Source organism: Aulostomus chinensis, chromosome 2, assembly GCF_037954235.1.
Source record: "Aulostomus chinensis isolate RoL2024-O1b breed Wild chromosome 2, RoL_Achi_v1.0, whole genome shotgun sequence".
Classification (NCBI taxonomy): Eukaryota; Metazoa; Chordata; class Actinopteri; order Syngnathiformes; family Aulostomidae; genus Aulostomus; species Aulostomus chinensis.
The window spans coordinates 8,702,465-8,724,985 of record NC_141321.1 but is presented as its reverse complement, the minus strand read 5'-3'; the positions used below and the strand labels follow the sequence as shown (position 1 = coordinate 8,724,985).

Sequence of the window (22,521 nt, the reverse complement as noted above, 5' to 3'; positions counted from 1 at the left end):
ACACACACACCTCCTTGTTGCAAGCTTCTTCCCAAACTCCTGCTCCAAGTCACATAATGTAAGGAGATAAATCACGGGCGGCTCAATCAGGACAGCTTTAATAACAGCAGCAATTGAGGCCAAATGTTTTATAATTAACAGTTGTATCAGCACCCCATAAAAGCCTGGCCCCTATAAATCCCATTTTAGAGACCAATCAATCCCGCTGCTGGACTAAAGGGCCTATTGATCCTTCTCCGGCTCACTTAAACGGCTTCTCCGGATCCTTTTTTGTTTCCAGTGAAAAGAGCATTTCGATTGCACTTTTTTATTGGAGGAAAGATTCCGCCGAGAGGGAAGCGATGGCTCGAAAATTAAACGGTGACATTTTAATTACAGGGCATTGATAAAGGGATCTGGCTAATGGCTGTGTACAGGGCGGCCACGCATTGTCCCGCCTCATGTGCAAATCAAGTCAGACTGCTCTGGGAAAAAAAAGGTCATCGGCCGATTCAAAGCAGACGCGCAGCTCGCTGGGAATTTGGGAATATGAGGGTCCAAATGAAGACGCATCTCCAAACAATGTGCGGTCAATAAAGGGCCGCCAGATGAGATCAGCCACGTGCTCGCCTCGGACGTGTTATCGGTACGGGTCAGAGGAAGCAGCCACGGACCACCCTCCTCCCGGGCCCTGCAGGAGGCGTGATTGACAGGTCTGCTGCCGGTTAGCGCGTCACGCCGCTTAGGACACACTCTGGAACTTGTTACTTGTGCTCCGCTTCTCTGCTGGTGCCAGAGCAGAGGAAGGCTCCAGTCACGCTGTCTCTGAGGGAATCCAGCCGATCATCCGCTTTTATCACGAAATATGAACCCTCACACACGGCCGGACCAACCTGCAGGGGCAAAGATTTGGGTAAAGTCCCTTCAAAAGGAGTTTTTTTTTTTTTTTTGCACAATATAATGAAATAACACACACACACACACACACACACACACACACACACACACACACACACACACACACACACAGGTTTGCGTAGCTCTCCTTTTTAGGACATTCCATTGACTTCCATTCATGTGAATATCCTAACCCAAGCCCTAATCTTAATCCTAAACCTAACCAATCAATGCCTAACCTCAACCTTAAACTAACTACAATTTACACCTTCACTCTAACTTTGACCAGGTGTTCATAAATGAAGTTCTGCTGCATCAGGACTGGTCTTTGGTCCCCATGAGGACTAGGGGTCCTGATGAAGTAGGTGTTTGTATCAGAAAAGGTCTCCAAAAGACAATAAAAACCAAGTACACACACACACACACACACACACACACACACACACACACACACACACACACACACACACACACACGGTTGTATGGAGAGTTGTTGGTTGTCACTAGTCCACCTCATTCATTAACCCTCTGCTTCCCATGTCCGGGCCTGATTCCACTAGAGTTAAGAGTAAACAGACTGAACCACACTCAGAGAGGAGCTGGACCCGCCCACGTCCACAAAGGTCCTCAGAACCCAGAACCACCTTCTCTTGCACCAGCGTCCCATATCATCCCTCACACGTTCTTCCTCTTTGCCCCCTTTTTTCTTGTTTATCTGAAAATTAGCTTCTGTCCGAATGTTCATGTTTCAACCTCTATAGTTTTTTTTTTTTATAGCAGCTGACAAACAAGCTAGTGGTGCGCTACTGCCTCCAGCAGGAAGGGAGTAGAACACCAGTCTGACGCAAAAAAAAACTCAACCGTGCTTTGACGGTAACTGCGAGGATCGATGAGCAATGTTGAAGCTCTTTGGGTTATAGTGAACATTAGGCTTCGATCTGGGATCCCCAACGTCAGAAGCATTCTTCCTCTTCACGAGCGACCTTCGTGTAGCTGTCGAGATATTTCAGCCTGGACGGTCTCTCACCCGTCTGGGAAGTTCTCAGTCGAGCCCTGTGATGAAGCTTCAGTGGTTCTAAATGCCTTGCTGACATAAAAATTGACTATGCATGTAAACTTTAACTGAGGAGCGTGTAAAAAGTTTTATTGTTTTAAGTGGTAGAAGATCAATTCCAGCTGGAGGAAAATGTGCAAATGAATACACGCGCTGGAGACTCTTCCGATCAAGGACAAGCAGTATTTTAGCTCGTAGTCGTTCTATTGTTGTGACAAGCGCCGCCGTCACTGGTGCTTACACCTCCTTAGCCTTCACTTCACATCCCGTAACACTGAATAATCACATCGTATCAAAGTAAAGATGCACTTTGAAATCGCAGCATCCGTCCTTCCAGGTTGGAAAGCTGCTTTAACAAAACCCAACAGCACTGACTGACGCTTGTGTGTGAGTGTGTGTGTGTGTGTGTGTGTATGTCAGGGTGTTGGGAGGCCTCATAGATGTAGCAGTTGCATTCAGTGAGAAACTCACATCATTAACAATGGGTTTGGTCGGAGAACTGTTGCTAACAACGAGCGACACGAGCTGTGAAGCCTGATTACAGCTGCAAATATGAGATCTGCTCATTTCCTGAAGAAAATTCAAAACTGAACTTGACATTGTCTTGTTTCCCACAGGACAAAGACATTTAAAAGAAAAAAACAAACATGGAGTAAACTTTGAGCTAACTCCTATTCAGACGTTTGAATAGTTATGTGTCACTCACATCTAAATACATGGACGGCTCAGCAGCTGCCAGCAGCTGGAATTACCAAGATGATACTGATGGCAAATGGAAAAACGAACCCAAAGGACGGTTTCTTTACAGCCATAATGCATCGTATGTTCATTAAAAAAAAAAAGAGATTCAGAAAACATTGCTTTAGTTCCAGAGTGGATGCATTATTTTTTGCATGCTGCATAGATGCTAATTTGTGGGGATCAATTCAACCCCGTCAAGCTGGTGAGGCTGGCAGGAGGCGCACGTCTCAGTTTACAGCTTTAATTAAAATGCACCTCTTCCTTCCAAGCTTGTTTGTGTTTGAGGGAAACAAAAATTCTTTATTTCACCATATTTGAACTGTCGTCAGGTTTTCTCAGGTTAAAGAACAAATTATTGGGCAGGAACGAGGCAGTTGTTAATTAAAGGTTGACTGAGATTAATTATGAAATGCAAATTACAAGTCGTCTTCACATCTCAAGGTGCTCACCGGTTCAGGTGACTCCGTGCTGAGACGCCCAAGTGTCATGCTTTTAATAACGAGACCACGATGAAACTGTTTATTTCCAGTGCTTGGTCGCGTCCTAAAAGGTGTCCAGACGCTTACAACAAACAACAAGAGCAGCTTTCCAGCAAGAAAGAAACATTTCAGGCAGAGGAAAGAAATCCTGTAAAGGTTATTAAAGAAAAATACAGTTTCCTCTGGTTGTCAAACACTCAGCGAATCCCGTGAAAAGAGCAGATTTCTTCAAAGGGCTTAATGTGAGATGACGCATCAAAATAAACCATTGCGCTCACGGTCTCTGGCGAGGAGGATAGGACAGTCAAACAGAGGACATGTTTATATTAAGATACTTTTTGCATGCAGTAATGAGACTGATTAGGTTTCACACAGTGGTGCAGTGGTTAACACAGTCGCCTTAGAGCAAGAAGGTTCCAGGTTCCAGTCCTGGCTCCAACACAGGATCTTTCTGTGTGGAGTCTCCATGTTCTCCCTGTTCCTGCGTGGGTTCTCTCTGGTACTCCAGCTTCCTCCCACAGTCCAAAGACATCAAGAGAGGACGAGGCTGATTGATACTCTAAATTGACTGTAGGTGTGACTGTGAGTGTGAATGATTGTCTGTCTCTATGTGTTGGTCCTGTGATGGACTGGAGACCTGTCCAGGGTGAACCCTGCCTCTCACCTGAAGGCTGCTGGGATAGGCTCCAGCCCCCCCCATGACCCTTAACAGGATAAGAGGTAGAACATGGATGGATGGATAGGTTTCACACATACTTGGTAGAAGAAATACTTTGTCAGTTTGACTTGGTGGATACTAGCTCAGATACTGGAGCCCCAGCTCACATGGAAAACTCAGGGAAACGAAGCGTAAAGAGAAGATTGAGGGGTGACACAGGGGGTGAGGCAGAGGGGCAGCATGTGCCGGTGAGCCATCAGTCACTGAGGGGAAGTAGAGAACATGATGTCATTGTTTCATGTTGGCTGTTTTCCTGATGGCAGGTCTTACAGAGAGACCCTCCAAATACTGCATCATAGACGTATAACTGCCATGGGCGCCTGTCACAATGACCTTTGACCTCTAAAATGTTTTCAGTCCACAAGGCCCAGTGAACGTGTTCTGTTTCGGGGTTTTTTTTTTGGTTGACAATTATTGGACAGATCTCCCCAAGGTGTCCCAGAGACATCATGTTCATGTGAGGCGATGTGACCCTTTGACCTCCAAAAATCTTTTCAGACCATCCTGGAATCCCAGTGTCCAGAGTGGTGAAGTTGAAGACATTTCCTCATGGTGCTCTAGAGATATTGTATATATGTGAGGTGACAGGGACCTTGACCTTTGACCTCCAACAGGAGGCGAGGAGTTGAACGGAGAAACACACCAAGCTGCTGAGCAAGTTTCAGATTCAGGAACAAAGCCTGGTGCTGATACTTCTTGAATACTTTTATTTGTACAAAGTTAAAGTATGTGCCAAAATATGATGGTGGTGGGGGGGCGTTGTCAGCCAATCACATCGCAGCAGGAACGTCTCTGCTGAGTCTCTTCTTCGCCTTTGAATTTGCTGGTTTATGCAACAGAACAGAAAAAGTGTCACAAGACGCGATCTGTCTTGTACAAGGTGAATGTAAAAAAATAAAATAAAAATCCATTAATACAGACTTGTTTGCTCGGTTGTTCTGATGATGGCGAGCGCTCTCCAGCACTTTCTCCAGATGCGGGAACGGTGACGTTTCGCTGGCTACATTTACACGGATAATCCGCCCACTGATCTGATGATCTCCGTACCAATATTAAGGCGTTTGCACAAGTTTCTTATCTACACACTACAGAGCAAAGTCACCTGCGTACGTTACACACATCACTACGCTCCACGTCGGAGCTTCCTTCCAGAATTTGACCTGAATCTGTTTTTCACTTTGCCACCCCGGTGTGTTATTAGTGTTTCTTGCTACCATTGCAGAAATCTGTGCTGAGAGCCATGTCTGTAACACTCGCTGGAAGTTGGACATTAAAAACCAGTTGGACTGCTGTGAGTGCTGGAAACTGCTTTTAGAACACCAGTAGAGATGAAGGTGTCAACATGGCGAAAACACCTCAGTTAACATGACTGACATCAGAAGACTCCGCAGCCCAAGCTGGGTCCTGCAACGATGACTTCACACCGGTTCAGTGGCCAGAATTTACTTGTTACTTGACAGTGACTTACTCAGATGATTGGCCTCAGTTAAGCTGCTGTAGGCTAGGGCTGCCGGGGGATCTCCCAAGATGCACTGGGCTTCTCTCTCCTCCTCTCTGTCCTCCTACTTGTTGCTAACATGACCTCCTCCTCTCAGTGTTTGTGCTTCTCCACTTCCCAGATGCCTGACTGATGCTGCTGCTGCTGGAGGAGGAGCTGCAGCCCTGAGGAGGCTCCAGCTGCCACCCTTAGTATCAGAATTAGTATTAGTACTAGCAGTATTTATATCAGTATTCTAAATACTGTACTAGCATTAACATCAGCACTGTGTTTGTACTAGCATCACTGCTAGCACCTTACGCTTGATTCTGTAGCTTAGCTAGCTGGTAGATATTATTGTTAGCTATTTACCAGTCTCACTGCTGCTTTTGTCATCGTTCATTGTGTGTCTTAACTGTCCTCGTCCCTCTGTCTGTCTCTCTGCTGCAGTCTTGTTCATGTCCATGATGCATCCTTCTGTCCCTCGCTCTCCTCCTTTGCTTGCAACACTCTCACTGGAAGAAGATGGAGATACGAGAGCTACACTGTAGCTTGGATTTGTACCCCTCAGTAGATTTCAGACTCTACAAAAAAAAATACCAAATTTAATTTCCATGAGCAGCATGAGGAGTTTGTGTGGAATGACTGGGCTGACATGGTGTACCACAGCTGCTCCAAGTGATCAGAGTTCAACGAGAAAGAAAAGGAACGTGTGAATGTGCGTAACTAACAATAATACAGAGGACAGTGAGATGTTCCATGTAACAGCTTATTTAATGTAGTTTGTCATTTTATATGCATATATGCATATATACATATATATATATATATGCATATATACATATATATATGTATATGTATACATATATATATATATATACACACACACACACACACACACATATCCATACATACATGTTATATCATTATGATTATATGTCAAATTCAGTGAGAATGTGAAAACAAGAAGCAGAAGGCACAATTGGAGGTTTCCCCTCCGTGTACTGATGTGGGAAACCAGAGACTTGATCTTTCTACTTGTGTCTGGAACTACTTGACAAGTGAAAGAACCTCATCTTTACCTGTGATCCAATTTGATTGATTTTTTTTTTTCCCGGCTTAAAAGCGTCATCGAGACACACCTGCATTTTTTTTTCTATCAGATTACTGAGGCTGAGGATCAACCTTTACCACACACACAGGGGGTTTGTTACACAGGAGAGAGAACGTGCAGAGAAGCCTGTTAAAGTCATGAACACCTGTACGAGGCATGACAAATCGTACTGAACTTGATTGTGCTGGACACGACAAATTTGTTCTGATTTTTGGAGTTCCGCACAAGGAGCCGAGACTGAATCTCAGCATCGGGGGGCAGGTTTGACAAGGCGCTGAAGAGTTAGGCATCACACACGCCAGGAACTGGTGCTGTTGCCTTGACATTATTTTCAATTGCTGATCGCATGGGTCCCTCTGGACAGCTGCTGCTCTGCCCTTGTGGGAGGGAAGGCATTCAATATCGTTTGAGCATGACTCCTTCCTTCAGCTGCACATCCACTCCTGGTCCAAGACCTGCCAGCCACTGAGTGCACCCGCTCGCCTCAGTCGTGACAAATCGCTAAAACTCACAATGTGGCTGGTCGGCGGCCTCTGCATGAACGTTCTCTGTCAAATGTTTGTCTGCTCATCTCATTAAACGGTACGATACTTTTATTTCTGGATGATCATCTGGGAAAAAAAACTTTTCTTTGAATGGTTTATGAGGAGGGAGGTTTCTGCTCCATTCTCGACCATCAAGGATGTATGACTGTTGATGAAGAAGAACAAAAAGCCCATGAATGAAAGCAGACTTCTGCTTCAGCACAATTCCTCACCAATATGGTGGCATTCCAGAAAGTTTACACAGATAAAAGGCGAGCAACTGAGTAAAAGTTGGTTTAAAAAGGTACAATTTGAGGCCAATCTCAACAAGTACGCACTTAATATTTCATAAATTAAAAGGTGGGGGTTTACAACCACCGAGCTGGGGTGTCACTTTCTTGGTGTAAGTGTTTGCTTCCAGCACTTCATGCAGCATTCATAGGACGCAGTATTCAGTTCTCTATATGCTTCCACGGCTGAGTTACATTCTTACACACATGGTCGCCAGCTTTGGTCCGTTTCTTCCATAAACAGGCTGGTCCGACTGCTGGGACATCCTTGTATCACCACCCCACCACTGGGTGAAAAGGGTCAGCCCTGAGTTCAGGTGCAGACCTTCTGTCTAGCCGGGGCTTATCACACTACTGACCCATTGTAAGCAGGTTAGGGGCTCTGGCCAGAGGCCTGAGTGGAGAGCGTCGGCTCTTGAGGAACAAAGTGGTAAAACACCCCGACCGCCCGTTGCTCGCTTGTTGAAGACACAAATTGCATCAGTAAACGAGGACACCTGAATCCTTCCCATTGGTCTAAACACCACGAATGTAACAGCAACAGTATAAAAAGCTGCATTTCAATCGTCTCCGCAACACTGGACTCACCGCCCCTGCAGGCTTGTTGTTGTTCGCTTCTCTTGACCACCGCCAGCCCAGAGGGGAAGCTTCTTACCCTCAACTCACACAGAGCGGCGGGACACAGGAGACTAATATTCATCCCTGGGTTTTGGAATTGACATTTTTCAGGGGGAAATGTTACTTTAGCAGAGACAACCAACGTTTGCTGAGGTAATAAATTACACCACTGGTAAAACAGGCACACACACGGGCACACAGGCAGCAACCTTGACATTCACTAGCAGGCTGTCAACAGTACAGTAAAGCACAAGACGGTTATTTGGGACGGCATCCCAGAAAAAGAGCGTAACTGTCAGCGGGTTGTGGTAATTGACGTTAAAGCCACTGATCCATTACACCACCTTTAATCTTCAACCATCCCACCAGGATTCTTGCTGTATTTCTGGATACTCTCCAAATTCCAGGTGGTGAAGCAGTAGATGGACACGCGGCAACGTGTTTGTCCTCTGCACATTTTGGATGCAATATTCAGTTCGATGAATGTGATCTCTCAAACGCCACAGCGCAGAAGTGCATCTAAATGAAGAATCACTCACAGAGCTCAAGTGATACATGTACATGAAGTCATCTGTGGACGTACTTGACCCTGAAGCCTTTGTTTGTGAGGGTTCTGGATCAGATGTCCTGGTCCACTAAGGGCGGCTAAGGTCAGATGCGTCCCTGACCCTGCTGTGCTCGTCTCTCCTCCAAACAGCAACAAACCCACATGGAAACAACCTCGGCATTCCCGTCGTTATACTGTATGATGAAGGAATGATCCTGGACACAGGAGAAAGACAAAATGTTAATCAAGAAGCCAAAGGTGACGTAAGGTTTAGTCGGACTGTCGATCCAAAACCTAAAGATGTTCAGTTTGCTCTCACGTGAGACACAAGAGACTTCTTTCCAAACATGGAGGATTTAACTTAAGAAAGAAATGTGCCCACAAACTCTTCTGCTTTTCTGTTGTGTTTTATTCAGGTGCTGATTTGGAGTTGTGGGCTCTTGACGATCTCATATATCAGTGGAAAAACTTTGAATACCAGGTCTGGTAGCGCTAATTTTTCTCCATCCATGCAACTGTAGAATAACTCATCAATGGCCAAACTAATCTGGAGATGCTATAAAAGAGACATCGTTAGTGTATAAGCTAACAGCTATCAGTTTATATAGCGCAATAACTTTTATGATCCAGTTTTATCTTTGACAGATTGGAACAGTTAACATTATGGCAGCTTTAAGTATAATCATTCTAAATAATTAGTCGAGAAATGATAAAAACAAAAGGAAAACAGATTTGACTTTATAATACCTAGAAAATGACTTGTCAGATCGTTGCAGCGATCACCGGTGTGTTGAGCTACCTGAGTCATAACACATGAGCTTTGCAAGGCATCGGCAGTAACACAAACTGAGATGTTCTCTTATATCTGACGTTCTTCACAGTGGGTGTAGTGACAGAGTTTCATTCCTCAGGTGGGTGTGACTGCAGCATCAGCTGGATTCTCATCCGTGATGCTGCAAACGGAGTTCTAGATAACGGACAGACGTGAGCCCGCCTCTCTGGCTGGACACTCCTTGTGTTTAATGCAGGCGACGTTCGCTTGTTACTGCTGCGAGACAGAGGTGTCACATGTGATCTCTCAGTGACAAGAGTCCCAATCGCCGGCCTCATCTGGGAGCCACAGAGGTCACGCGAGGTCAGGGGTGAGAGGGCAGGGGGCTGTAAACGAGACAAATGAACCAGATCTGACCGCGAATGTTATCAGTGGTGTCTAGATGTCCAATTAGTTCAAGACCACCGTGGTCAGCCAGTTTCAATCACCTTGTCAACACGAATATCTGTCCTCCAACAGAGACGGCCGCTGTTGTACCCTGTTAATAGGAAAGTCTAACTGAAGGCCTAACTACTGTTGTCCAGCTGCTTCTTCAATCAGAAGCACTAATAGATGCTCCGGAACAACCAACACACCTGTTTCACAAAGTTCAAGAAATGTTTTCCTCCTCATATCAGCCTTGTCCACTCGTGTTTGTACTAACAAATACATACGAATTAGGGTGACATTGGAAGAAACAAAACCAGCTAAAACCAAACTAACCAGAAGAACCCTGAACGAGCTATCCCCTCATTCTTTGTCTGAGTTTTTTTTTTTTTTTTTTACAGAGGAATCACAGTAACAAACGTGCTCTAATTCTGCATAAACTGGGGAGACTTGTGAAGGACTGGGGGAGCCCCATCAATCCTGTTGTCCTTCTAATGGGCAGCTGGGGTTAACTCAGTCTGAGGTTAATTACTCTCATATCAGTGCACGAATGTGTGTGTGTGTGTGTGTGTCAGTATGCGAGAGGTGAAGTGGACGCTCCTGGGTGCCTCTATGTGCTGAATACCCCTCTCATCGATCATCCTTCCTTTCCTCAGCAGAGCGGGAGTGATGATAAAGGAGCAAGCCCGGAATGATGTTTTTAAAAATCCAGCTCTGCACTCTGGCTCCAGGAATTAACCCCGATGAGCCACCGATGTCCGCTGGAATGTGACGTGGATGAAGGGGCGCGGCCTTAGCTCGCCGAACTGCACAATCACAGACGCGAGTAGAAACAACGTGACCTCAGGCCAAACGACCTCTCTGAAATGTTCTCGTACAGCTGATCTCTCTCCTCAACGCTTCAGAGAGATGGAAACTGTCAACTAGGGATCAGTAATGAACCTGACGTATCAACTTCGGAGCTGGCGACATGATGACAACTCTGTTAAGGGCAGAGGTGGAGACGTGCTTCCAGCCTTGTAGGAGCGTCACAGTCGTAGAGCTGCACAGAGCACTCAACCATCCTCACATCCATGAGGAGAAGAGCAGCATGTCTGTCGGAAGCACGCAGTCATGCGTGATAAGACCAGTCTTGTTCCAGGTCAATGTCACTAACATCTCACAGGCCCTGATACTCCCACATCTTGCTTTCATACAAATGATGAACACACACACACACCCACACACACACACGCAATAATTACCATACACCTAAATAAAGAATGGAAACAGTAAGAAGAGAGTTATAAATACAGCGTGAGTGACTCCTTAGTTAGGTCACTGAAGGTGCTCTTTCTGTTGCAGCGGTGTGTGGACAGAGGTGAGACGGGGGAGGACTCATTTAAAAGTTACATTAATCACCGTCTGGCCACATCAAAATGGGATAATCACCTGCAACCGCTTCGCTCAAATAGAAAAGGCTTAAACCCAGGGGAAATCCTACCTAACTCTTTAATTGTTGAAGCCACTGAAAGGTCTGTTAAATCTAAGATTAATCTACGCTATTTTAAATAACAGTGTGTATGATTAATACGCCCAGAAGAAATTAAAAAAGAGTTAGAAGCAATTAAAACAAGCCACTGGTCATCACCTCATTAGAACAGTGTGGGAAGAAATGCGGTGTGTGTCGATGAGAGTGTGGGGAAGACAGACAGAAGGGTGAAGAGGTAGAAAGAATGAGGAGGTCTTCACAGATTTATATGCTAATCGCTCCCTCCTTCTGGAAGCAGGCCGGGATCAACACACCTGAACACTCAGTTCACAGGGAATGGAGGGAAACTTCTCTTTGGAGTGTTACAATGCCATTTCCTTAAAACTAATGATCCGAGCATCCAACGTGTCTTTAAAACTATCTGCTGCTTTCCAAAACTGCACCATAAGGCCAGGATTTCTCCAGATAGCCACCAGTAAATGAGCCAGAACACTAAATGTTAGCCATTCAAATGGAAAAGGTAAAAACTAAAACCATCAAAACAAAAAAAGTAAATGTGCAAAAGCATCATTGATTTGATGGCCCGGTTTATTTCTCAACCAGAAACACAGAGAGAGAGAGAGAGAGAAACAAGAGTTTCGGGCCTTGCTGTGGAACAGACGATCCCATTGGCTGGCCACAATCACGGAGAGAAGCGGGCCGGGACATGGAGAAGATTCTCAAGTGTCACTGTCCAGCTGAGGTTCATTGCTGACACCCAGACTATCAGAGGAATAATGACCTACAATCCCATCCAAAGACCATCGGACGTGAGCTGTGAGAACTGAAGAAGAAAATAAGGTGGTCTGGGGTCTCAGCTCACGTCAGCTCAGCTGTGACTGCAGGAGGCGGGAAACAAGGACGTGAGACTGTCTGGTCACCTGTCGGTGAACCACCGCACAAACGGATGCATGCGGCCGTCCACGAACACAAATTGCTTTTCAGGGCCAACGCCTGTTATGAGTGAGTCAAGGAGGCTGATCATCAATACAATCAATGCAATCAACACAAGGCCTCTTTGATGAACAAATCTTTGAATAGATCTTTTGGTTTGTGTGGCAGTGACTCAAAAACCCAGCAGCCTTTCACTGAACTGGATAAAAAAATTAGATGAATAAAATTGTTCTAGTCAGAGCAAAGTTCTGAGGGTTTTTGTTTTTTTCCTGGTACGTTACTGAGTGAAAAAAAAGCTGTCTGGCTGATAGAAATACACTGATACTGATAATATGGAAAAGGACAGAAACCTGAGCCGATGAGCAGCCACACCGACGGTGGGCTTCTCCAAACCTGCCTCTGAAACCGGTGAATCAACCGGTGAATGCTACTTTTCTACACGGTTCTTATTGTTCTGACAGCATCTGTAATGTAAAACAGCCTAAGTAAACTTAAAGTACTAACATAAAAATAATAGCAATAATAATAATGATGACACAATAAGTAGAAGGAAGAAATAATTAATTGCGATTAATTTTTCCTTTCACCTTATATATCATTATTATTGTTGTTGTTGTCACATCATATTTTCTAAATCAATGTACCTTCCAGCTGAGGGTTGGCACCTCTGAGCAACGGAGCTTCTAAACATCTACCTGGGGGGGGGGGGGGGGGGGGGGGGGTCAGTGCTTAAGGAGAGAGAAAGGTTTGATGGGTGAGTCACAACATTAAAAAGCAGTGACAGGAAACCTTCGAGACGTCCTGCCAGACCCGGCTCACAGCAGGGGTTCAGCCAGGTCACGTGACCAGAAAAAGAAAAAGAACAAAATCAAGTCAACAGGCCCACCTGCCGCCCCCACCTATGCCTGCGCGGACCTACAAATCTAGTGTACTGTAGTACTGACTTGGTTACCTGCTCTGATTCATTTTTATTTGTTTTCTTGTTTTTCTGCATATTTATGTACTTGAACACACACAAAAATAACAGGAACAAAACAGATAGAAAACTTGGAATAAACCGGTGTTGGTGAATGATTCTACGGTCAGTCCAGTCATAATGTGGCTGGTCCACTGGGACCAGCAGCAGGAAGGAAAGACCTCATTCCGTCAAACACTTTGCCTGAAGAAAATGAATTAAACTTAATTGATTAAAAAAAAAAATTACAATGGTAATATTGAGACATTTTCAGCTAATTTCCCATTTCGTAATCACGATTTTAATGTACATCTGTGCAGTTCGAAAAAGCCTCTAAAGAGTATGCAGGAACAGTAACTGCTCTTTAAAAACATCTCATAATTACAAAAACCTGTTCTGGTGAAGCTGTGTATGCGTTTACAGAGAGCTTAACACAAATGTCTAGAGTAGAAACGGTTCAGATAGAGTTCTTCACATCCGTTTGATGAGAATTTGGACAACCGTGCCAAACTGCAGTGTGCCAGCATGTGTGAATGGGATGTTTGTCAATGAGGACCCAGGGGTGAAATGTGAAAACGTGGAGGTGCTGACAGGAAAGTTTAGGAAGGACGACGCAGCAGGGAACTCTGGCGCAAGTCTGTCGGGACACAAGAACTCCAAAGAAGTTCAATGATATGGAAGCAGGGATGTGAAAATGCTTTTCCCACATGTAGCAAAACAGAGGCCAGCTACTTCCCAGATACTACAACTGACAAACTTTGAGATACACAGAACTCCACGTCATATATCACACTCATTAATACAATTTAAAACCCTCGTATTGGTGATTAAAGTGATTCGGTGAGTGCAGAAACAAACACGCAGCGTTCTGCTTTTCATGCTCCCAACAAAACGACGGTGACGCTATTCATCAGTTTCAGAGCTGCATAACGTTGCCGTGACAGGATGTTGACATGGTTTATGAGAGATCTCACATGGACAACTACAGAAAAGTCCGAGTTTAAAAGCGACCCAGTGGGCTCCAGTTTTACAGCAGCTCTGATGCTGATGTTGTGGTGATCAAAACTTGATGCAGCTCAGCTTCCATCTATGTGTGCCAGTGTTCATGCGTTAGCTCTGGGACAGTCAAGAGGGAGTCCATTGTGAGGAGCTGAGGGGCTCATCTGGTGTCTGTGGGGTTGAAGGAGGGGTAGGAAATTTGTGTGTGTGTGTGTGTGTGTGCCCCTATGAATAGAAAAGCAGAATAGGGGGATGCATTGACAAGGGTGCTAAAAGGCTGTACGGAGGCTGGCGGTGAGGGAACGAGGGATGATGAGGAAAAAGGGGGCAGGGAGAAATTAAATGTCAATCAAATCACAATCAAAGAATATATGGGTGTGGGATTACCACGCATGAGCCTCTGTCCGTCAAACACACAATGAATACAAGCAGAAATACCATTTCTATTTTGCACTGCAAATCAATTGATACCCAGGATTTGATGTATTTTGTTTTTTTTTAATCCTAAAGCTCATAAATGAGGCAAGCTGTGCAGCTCCCAGGCTTGGCCTTGTACTGAGGGGAAGGGGGGAGGGGGGGACAGCCTGTTTAGGGCCAAAAGCAAGAAACCTCAGACAGGACAGGTCATCACCAAATACCTTCTGCCAGCGTCCTGGAGGCCGGCCAGTGGAAAGTCTCCCACACTGACCAACGTCATTAGCTTATGATGACAGGATAGTGTGTCCACAATGAAAAATGCATTAGTAGTATAAGGAGAGAGAAAACACACACACACACACACACACACACACACACACACACACACACACACACACACACACACACACACAGGATTGCATAGCTCTCCTTTTTAGGACATTCCATTGACTTCCATTCATGTGAATATCCTAACCCAAGCCTTAATCTTAATCCTAACCCTAACTAATCGATGCCTAACCTCAACCTCAAGCTAACTGCAATTTACACCTTCACTCTAACTTTGACCAGGTGTTCGTAAATGAAGTTCTGCTGCATCAGGACAGGTCTTTGGTCCCCATGAGGACGAGGGGTCCTGATAAGGTTAGTGTTTATATCAGAAAAGGTCTCCAAAAGATCACACACACACACACACACAAACACTCCCCTGATGGATAAGTTGGACTTGAAGAAATGAGAAATTAGTGAGACTAATGCAGCCAGAAAGAGGTCAGCAGGTATATTGACCAACAAAATGAAAAACAGATTGTGGTCATGGTGTGAACCGTCTGGGCTCAGATTAACTCAACAAGATTAACTCTACATTTCCATTTCCACTGCTCAGGTTTTCAGCTTGGTTACAATATAAGCTTTACAGCCACTGCAGCTCATTAAAGTGACATACTGGAAGATCAAGAACTTCAAAATGAGATCACACTAATAGGCAATTTCTCAAAAAGCGTAATAGCCTGGGACTCAACCAAAATAGTTTACTTGTAGAACCTTGAATGAGACATTTGAGACTAATATAAATAAATCACACGAACAATGAAAGACTGCTTTAATACACTCAGGATTCAGGGAAACTGTTCTTAAAAAATAAAACCATCTGCAGAGCTCTGTGACAGGTGTTTCACCGACATCGAAAAGAGCAGGAATGCAGTTCAAGTGCTCCAACAAATGAGAAGACACCAGACTTGGCTTGGTGCAGTGGTAGTGGGAGCTCACGCTGCTCATTCCAACAGGACCAGAGCATTAAACAAGGTGGCCCAGTAAGCCGCTGCTAAGTGGTTGGGTTCTAGCCAAGGAACGAGCGATCAGGTCATGTTGTAGCATTGTTAGCTTCTAATAAAATCTCAAAGTCAGCTGTTCCCCGCGGTACAGGCGATCATGAATACAGATCATTTTCCAGGGTATTCTGACAAAGTTAGAAAACCTGCTATCATGACATCACCGGTCCACATGGAGGAGGCCCGCTGCTGTAGTGCACCACTGCCCCCCCCCACTGAAGGGAAGCAGACATTCATTTCACTCTATTATCAGCAGCAGAGGTGAACAGAGGGAAAGAATCCAGTTAAAGCAGTTGAAACATAACGTGTCAAACTCCGGGAACCAATCACACAGCAGCCTTTCTTTTGGGATCGAATTCCTGTGTAAAAATTTGGATGTCAAATTAGAAAACACGCTGAAAGCTGATGAGCAGCCAGGGCAATCAGTTTATACACTTATTAAATGATATTTGCTGAACATCCCCTCCAGTTAGGTGTCTTGCATTCTGCCTTCCAGAAGGGAAGAGTTGCAATGAAAGAAACTGCAGACAAATGGTGGCACTTTCTGTGGAGCAGAGGAAGAGGTGGCCAGGTGCATTAACATACAGATAGAATAGGTAAAGAGTTTTAATGTACTCAGGAGGCTGGGGGAATGGGGGGAGGAGGGGAGACAATCAGCAGGCTGGGGCCACGAAGGCAGGCATCCATGACCTTATATCTGAGTGCATCATGGCTGAGGAGGAAATGAAAAGCCTACAGGAGGACAAAATATAGGTAAAGGAAAAATGAGAGGGATGGAGGGGGACGAAGAGTGAGAACGGTAAAAAAATAAGATAAAGGATGGCAATTAATATGAAGAAAACTGCAGGAGTGAAGAGGAGGGTGATGGAATGAAACTGACAGGAGCAAAAAACGTCACTAACCAGAGAAGAAAAAACAGACCACAGGTACTTCAGTGCAGTGTGGATAACAAAGTCATGGATACTTCCCTACAGAAGAAGAAGAAGAAACCAGCAGAACGAAACACAGGATCAATATGGGGACGATTTCCACGTTCTACCAACCAAGCTACACACACGTTCCTACGTTAACACGGTCTGTGTGTTGGAGCCGTAAATCGTCTCGTAGTTTAACACTCTTACAATGAAACATGGAGCTCTGGACGGACTCGTTCTTCAGAATCAAGAGTAAATTACATGCACATCCTGTTGGTGCGCGCGCACACACACACACACACACACACACACACACACACACACACACACACACACACACACACACACACAGAACAATTAGCTGTACAAAAATACCCAAAGTTTGAGAGAAAGAAATGAGCTCTACTCATTACATCTACTTGAAATCCCTTCAGTCCTTAATGGAGCCGCCATCCGCTCACACAGACCCACTGAATTCACCAATAAGTCGGGCGAGTTTTTCTGTTTTATTTTTATAGTTTATTTCATCCGATGATGAAAGAAGAACAATACAATATAAACACAAAAGGTTCCAAAATCATGAATAAAAGAGAAATCAGAGAAATCTTATTTACTATGCCCCTTTACATCAAGAAATCATTTTACAGAGAGCAAAATATAAAAAACTAAACATATAAAATAGCTGCAGGCCCACACAGCCACTGACATTCCTTTGTTTTTGTTGTGATTGAGATCTGATTTAGAATCTCCAGTTTCTCTCTTCAGATTGTTCCATAAAGTGATTCCTTTCACAGAAACGCTAAATCCTAAATCTCATCAGTTTAAAAATGTCTGTTCTTTCCAACATAATCTTCAGAATACAGTAATCTACCAATTCATAAAATTTTACCACTTCTAGCTAAAAGATTAAGGATTTGTTGGATCGGTATAGTGTTTAAAACAGATTATTCTTTTTTCTAAAATGAAAACTGACTCTGTTTTACGAGCATTTCCTCATACTTCCAACACCGTAGGTCAGACGTGGAACAAACTGAGCGTTACATGAAACCCACGACGCTTTCCATTCTGACGAACCCACAAATATTGGCACTCCCACCGAGTGAAAGTTTGTGTGACACAGGTTTTGTGCACGTTGACCAGCAGGGGGCCCTACGATCAAGGAGCAGGCATTTTTGCCCGTAAAGCCTTCATTGTACATCGCAAATCTGAAAGCACTTGAGGTTTTTGTCCAGCGAAGGAAGACGTAAACACGTAATTGTTTGTGTTTGTGTTTTATCGGCCTCGTGTTTGAAAACTTTGGTGAAAATGCCACTTTTGTCACTTTCAAGTTGGGCACGTTCCGAACAGTGTCTGGTGTTTTCAGCTGGAAAAATACCCTTTGGTGGACGCAAGGACAAATGTCGACACGAAATGAGCCGTCACATGATACACGCCAAGGCAATTAACTCCTTGTTGGCTCCGAGTCTGATCTGGACCAATCTTTGTACATAATTTGTGCACCCTCAACACAAAAAGCTATAAAACCCATTTTTATACAACAGAAAAACATATCTGTTACTTCCTGTCAGTTGCAGTAAAAACAGGAAATGCTTATCTTGGTAACAATTTTTCCTGTTGACGAAAAATTCCACTTAGTTGTTTCTCAACACAGTAATGAACACAAAGGAGTCACTCCTCAAAAACAACAGGCAATGTGTTCAAATGAGGGTAAACAAGTCACAGAACCCCAAGCAGACGGCGACAAAACAAGCTCAACCCCCCCCCCCCCCCCCCCCCCCCCAAAAAAAGTAGTGCTCGTTCTCTAGAGAACCACTTTTGTCTTGAGGCAGAAATTCCCAACGAGTGTCTGGCCAACATTTCCCTTTAGTCCTCCTCTCTGGTGTGAGACTGTGAACATGCAATCTGTTAGCAGCTCTGCATTTACACCCTTCAACCCTCCATCCCCACAACACAAAACTTCACCCCTGCTCTCTCTGTGGACACAAGTGTCACTGTCCTTGGTCCTAACACGGAAAGCAGAGCATGTTGCAACTCTTAAAAGGCAGTTTGTGCAACTACTCTAGCCTTGCATGCTGACCCGACACAACACGGAGCAGGCATGTGGCGTGATTTGTAAACCAGTCAGAGCCATGGCCAGGGACAGTCTGGAATTAGTTGAGTTATTAAACCTAAATACTGCACCAGCGTCACAGTGCACAAGTGTACAGCTTGATAGGGGAGGGTATCGCCCTCACTGAGACTGATTCAACACACATCACCATACGGGCTCCTATGATGCGATGCATTTCAAATATAAGATTTTAATAAAAAAACAAACAAAAACAATCCAACATTATGGAAACAATATGGCAAACCCTGGAGTCAAAATGCTTCTATATTCTGTGAGTTTATATCACTGTGCTCCGCACAGTCAGAATTTGTGTACAAAAAACTATGTGTGTACTTAGACTGTTCAGTGTACTTTTGTTAAACTAACAGTGATGTGTCTCTTTTTGGACTCACGGCTCAGTGCGAGTCATCATACCCCTGAAAGAAGAGTTCAACAATTAAGTCTGACCTCAGGCCAAAGGTTTAGTTAAGCCATAAGAAGGTGTAGATGGCCAGATCAGCCATCAGGCTATCAAAATAGGCCAAAACAAAGGTTAAAATGTTAAACTGGTAGCGAAAATACTGGGTCTTTTTGAACACATGCTAACGTCGTTTGTTAACGAGGGAAAAATGTCACTGATGAAAAGTCCCAAAAGGAAAGCTGACTATTGGACATAAAAAGAAGGATGGGAAGATAACTATATTCATCCTAGCTGCTTCCTTGTCACCCAAATAGCAGAGATTAAACACACGTTTATAGTGGCGACTCCCAAATAGCTACCTAGCTCCCTCTGTAGCTACTTCCACTACAGAAATGACAACAATATGGACTATCTGTTTTTCAGTGTAGAAAAGAGGCATAAACACGCAGCGCATCAACGTCCCAGTACCGACAAGAAAGTTACCAATGGGTCCCCAGTGACGGACAGGGGTTCCACACAGGTGACGGTGACAGTTCTGGAGGAACTAGATCCTGACAAGTCCTTGAAGGGTGCTATTACCTCAGTGAAACAGGTGCGAGATCCACTACCCCCGCACAGACGTGCTGTCGGATAGATTTCATACCAGACCGTCACGAGTGCCATTTCAAGCAACAAAATATTTTGAATTTTAATTTTTGAGCAATTTTGAAGAATAAAGCTTTCAATGGCTTAAAACGGTTGTATTTGTGCAGATAAGCAAACAAATGAAACAATTCATTTTTCAAAGCCAGGATATCAAAATCATCTGGTGGGCCAGATGTCATTGCTGGAGGCCAGTTTCAGCCCATCTATTATCCATCTATTGCAAACCAATGATTTAAATGAAGATGCTAGACTTTTTGGGAAATAAACATACTGTCCATCATCTTCAGAGTCAGACAAGCAGATAAATGCCCTTCTCGCCTCTTCCTGTGCATCACAAAACTCCACACCCCCACCAGACGGTTCACTGCTGGTTGGCTTGGGTGCACTGAACACAAGTGCTGGGTCACAGGAGCAAACCGTCCCAAAAATCATCAAGAACACCTTAATCCAAAAAGGTCTTACCCTGCATTGGTGGAACTCAGGTTGTGCATGACAATCACTGTGAAAAACCTGAAGAATACAAGCTGTGTAACCCAGAACTACTTTCCGGGCCAGGCGCAGTGATTTGATGCAGCACCTCAAAAGCCATGTCGATGTGACACTGACTGTTGGATCATTGTTGTCCACTAAACTACACTGTATTTTGGGATAATAGTGAGCAGTGTCTAGTACTTGTATATTAAAAGAAAATCAAAAAAATCATAAACTTTCTTTTTGACGCCGATAGTTCAGGCAAACTAAAGTGGTCTCCCAAACTATACCAGCCATTCCAGCATACGTGTGGAGCTGCTACTTTGTTTCCATACAAAATATGAAGCACAGACTGTCTCTTCATTAATTTTCCGGGAAATATGACACATATCTTGGTGAAGGTCTGTACTCTGAGTGACCTTCTACTTAATTATGTTTTTTGAAGTTCAATGATAAGATTAAAAGGACTACACCATGTTGGTGCACGCACAAAGACAAACAACCGACAGAGAGACACTTAAAACACTTTCCTTTTGTCCACGCTCAAATTTCCCTCAGGGTATAAAACTTATTTGTTTTTTGACTCCAGTACAACACATAGACCGGCTTCATTCAGGTCGGCTCCAATGCAGTGAATTGAACAAATTATTGCTGAAGTAGCTCAGTCCTACTTCAAGGTTTCTGCGCAACCTCTCTGACATTTCTTTGTGAGGAAAAGTTCATTACTGTTGTTTCCACACGGCAATGGCAGCAAATTTAAGAATCCTTGACCCAAAACACCGCAATCATCATCAGCAGAAAAATAAAACTGTGTATTTCAAAGGCTACAGAGATAATAAAATTAAGTTTAATTTAATTTCTATGAGAATAGATGAATATATGATTTCTCCCTTCGTATAGTTCTTCAAAACATACATTTTTTGAGGCGATATAAGTGAGAGATGTTTGGTGGACAGCTTGGGTTAACTTACCATGAGGTTATTAGGAGCAGGCCTCTCTTTGGGTTGTCGCCTCATACTGAAAGAAAGAGGCCAGACTCTAATTAGGCTGGTGAGGAGATCTTTTTACCCCAACTACTGATTGTACGACAAATTAATATCGGAGAGGAGGCTTTGGACAAAACCTAAAAAAAAAGAAAAAAAGAAAAAGAGACTTGATAGATATTTAACACTGATGTTTAAACTTCCCTATGTTAATCTCAAACCTTTTACTCAGACTGCTACAGTAGAAACATCTCAGGCTGGTACTAAGGATGCGGATTGTTCAGGAAGTCACTGTCTTTAATCAATGTTTAGGGAAATACCTGATTGGAAACTGGAATTTTGTGTGTGTGTGTGTGTGTGTGGGGGGGGGGGGGGGGTGCATGAAAACTTAGTTTGTTCATCCAAAGAGAAATTATAGCAAGTCCCCTATCGAGTGGACTTAGTGGATTAATGTGTGTGTTTCTGTCAATGCCGTCTGCTTTGTAACAACATAACAATTCCACCCACATCGTAGAATGTGAAGGATGAGTGCAGAGACTAATTCATGGGCCACGACCCCGCAAGAATAGCGCTGGAGTGAGATGCTGGAGTGAGATGCTGGAGTGAGATGCTGGAGTGAGCCCGGCACTCACGCTGGGCAGGCACATGTACCTTAGGGTGTCCTGAGAGAGGTGCCCCGCTTGAGTAACTGAGGTAGGTTGGGAGATAAACAACAGCTGGCATAACCGGCCAGTGAGTACAACATACACAAGTGCACGTCTGTGTGTGGTTTGGGTGTGTATATGTACAATCCTTGCTTGTGGAACTGTAAAGGTTACACGGGGCTAATGCATCAGAGGCGCAGGGTAAACATCATCTTTGTCCCGTTGCATAACATAAAACCATCATTGCCAGAAACAGCAACAACATAAACCGTTCTATTCAGTTTCAGAGGCCCTGAATAGAACGGATGAATCCATTAAAAGAACAAATACTTAAACACACACGTTGTATTCCCACAAAACCTTTTATTCATCACCAATCATTTGCTTGGCCTGAATGCAGTGTTTTATGTGATTTCATGATTTTGGTTGCGAGGGGATCAGATGGTTTAATATGACAAATGTTAATGGAGAATCATACAAATATTTTACAATTCAATTGTGTTGCTGTAACATAATTCTGTCGTGCTGTTGACAAAAGTGTCTTACCACTGCGTGATGAAGTGAACGAACTTTTCACTGAACTGTCCCACTGGAAGAACCGGAGGATCCTGTGAA

At 44.1% G+C, this 22,521-nt stretch overlaps 1 protein-coding gene across 4 annotated transcripts in view; it reads right to left on the bottom strand.

The window, feature by feature from the left end:
• Positions 1-3,697: 3,697 nt before the first annotated feature.
• map2k5 (mitogen-activated protein kinase kinase 5) overlaps positions 3,698-22,521 on the bottom strand; it is a 61,186-nt gene continuing 42,362 nt past the window's right edge. Inside the window, exons 20-25 of one of the 4 annotated variants that reach the window (XM_086226163.1) lie at positions 22,453-22,514; positions 21,251-21,296; positions 16,642-16,707; positions 5,718-8,653; positions 4,790-5,553; positions 3,698-4,691 (exon numbers count right to left, since the gene is read on the bottom strand). In XM_086226163.1, coding sequence (XP_086082289.1) covers positions 8,543-8,653; positions 16,642-16,707; positions 21,251-21,296; positions 22,453-22,514 — 285 coding nt within the window. In that variant the 3' untranslated portion in view covers positions 3,698-4,691; positions 4,790-5,553; positions 5,718-8,542. Of the gene's footprint in view, positions 8,654-16,641; positions 16,708-21,250; positions 21,297-22,452; positions 22,515-22,521 lie in introns of all 4 variants that reach the window. The other 3 variants (XM_086226145.1, XM_086226153.1, XM_086226171.1) reach the window with 3 other exon arrangements.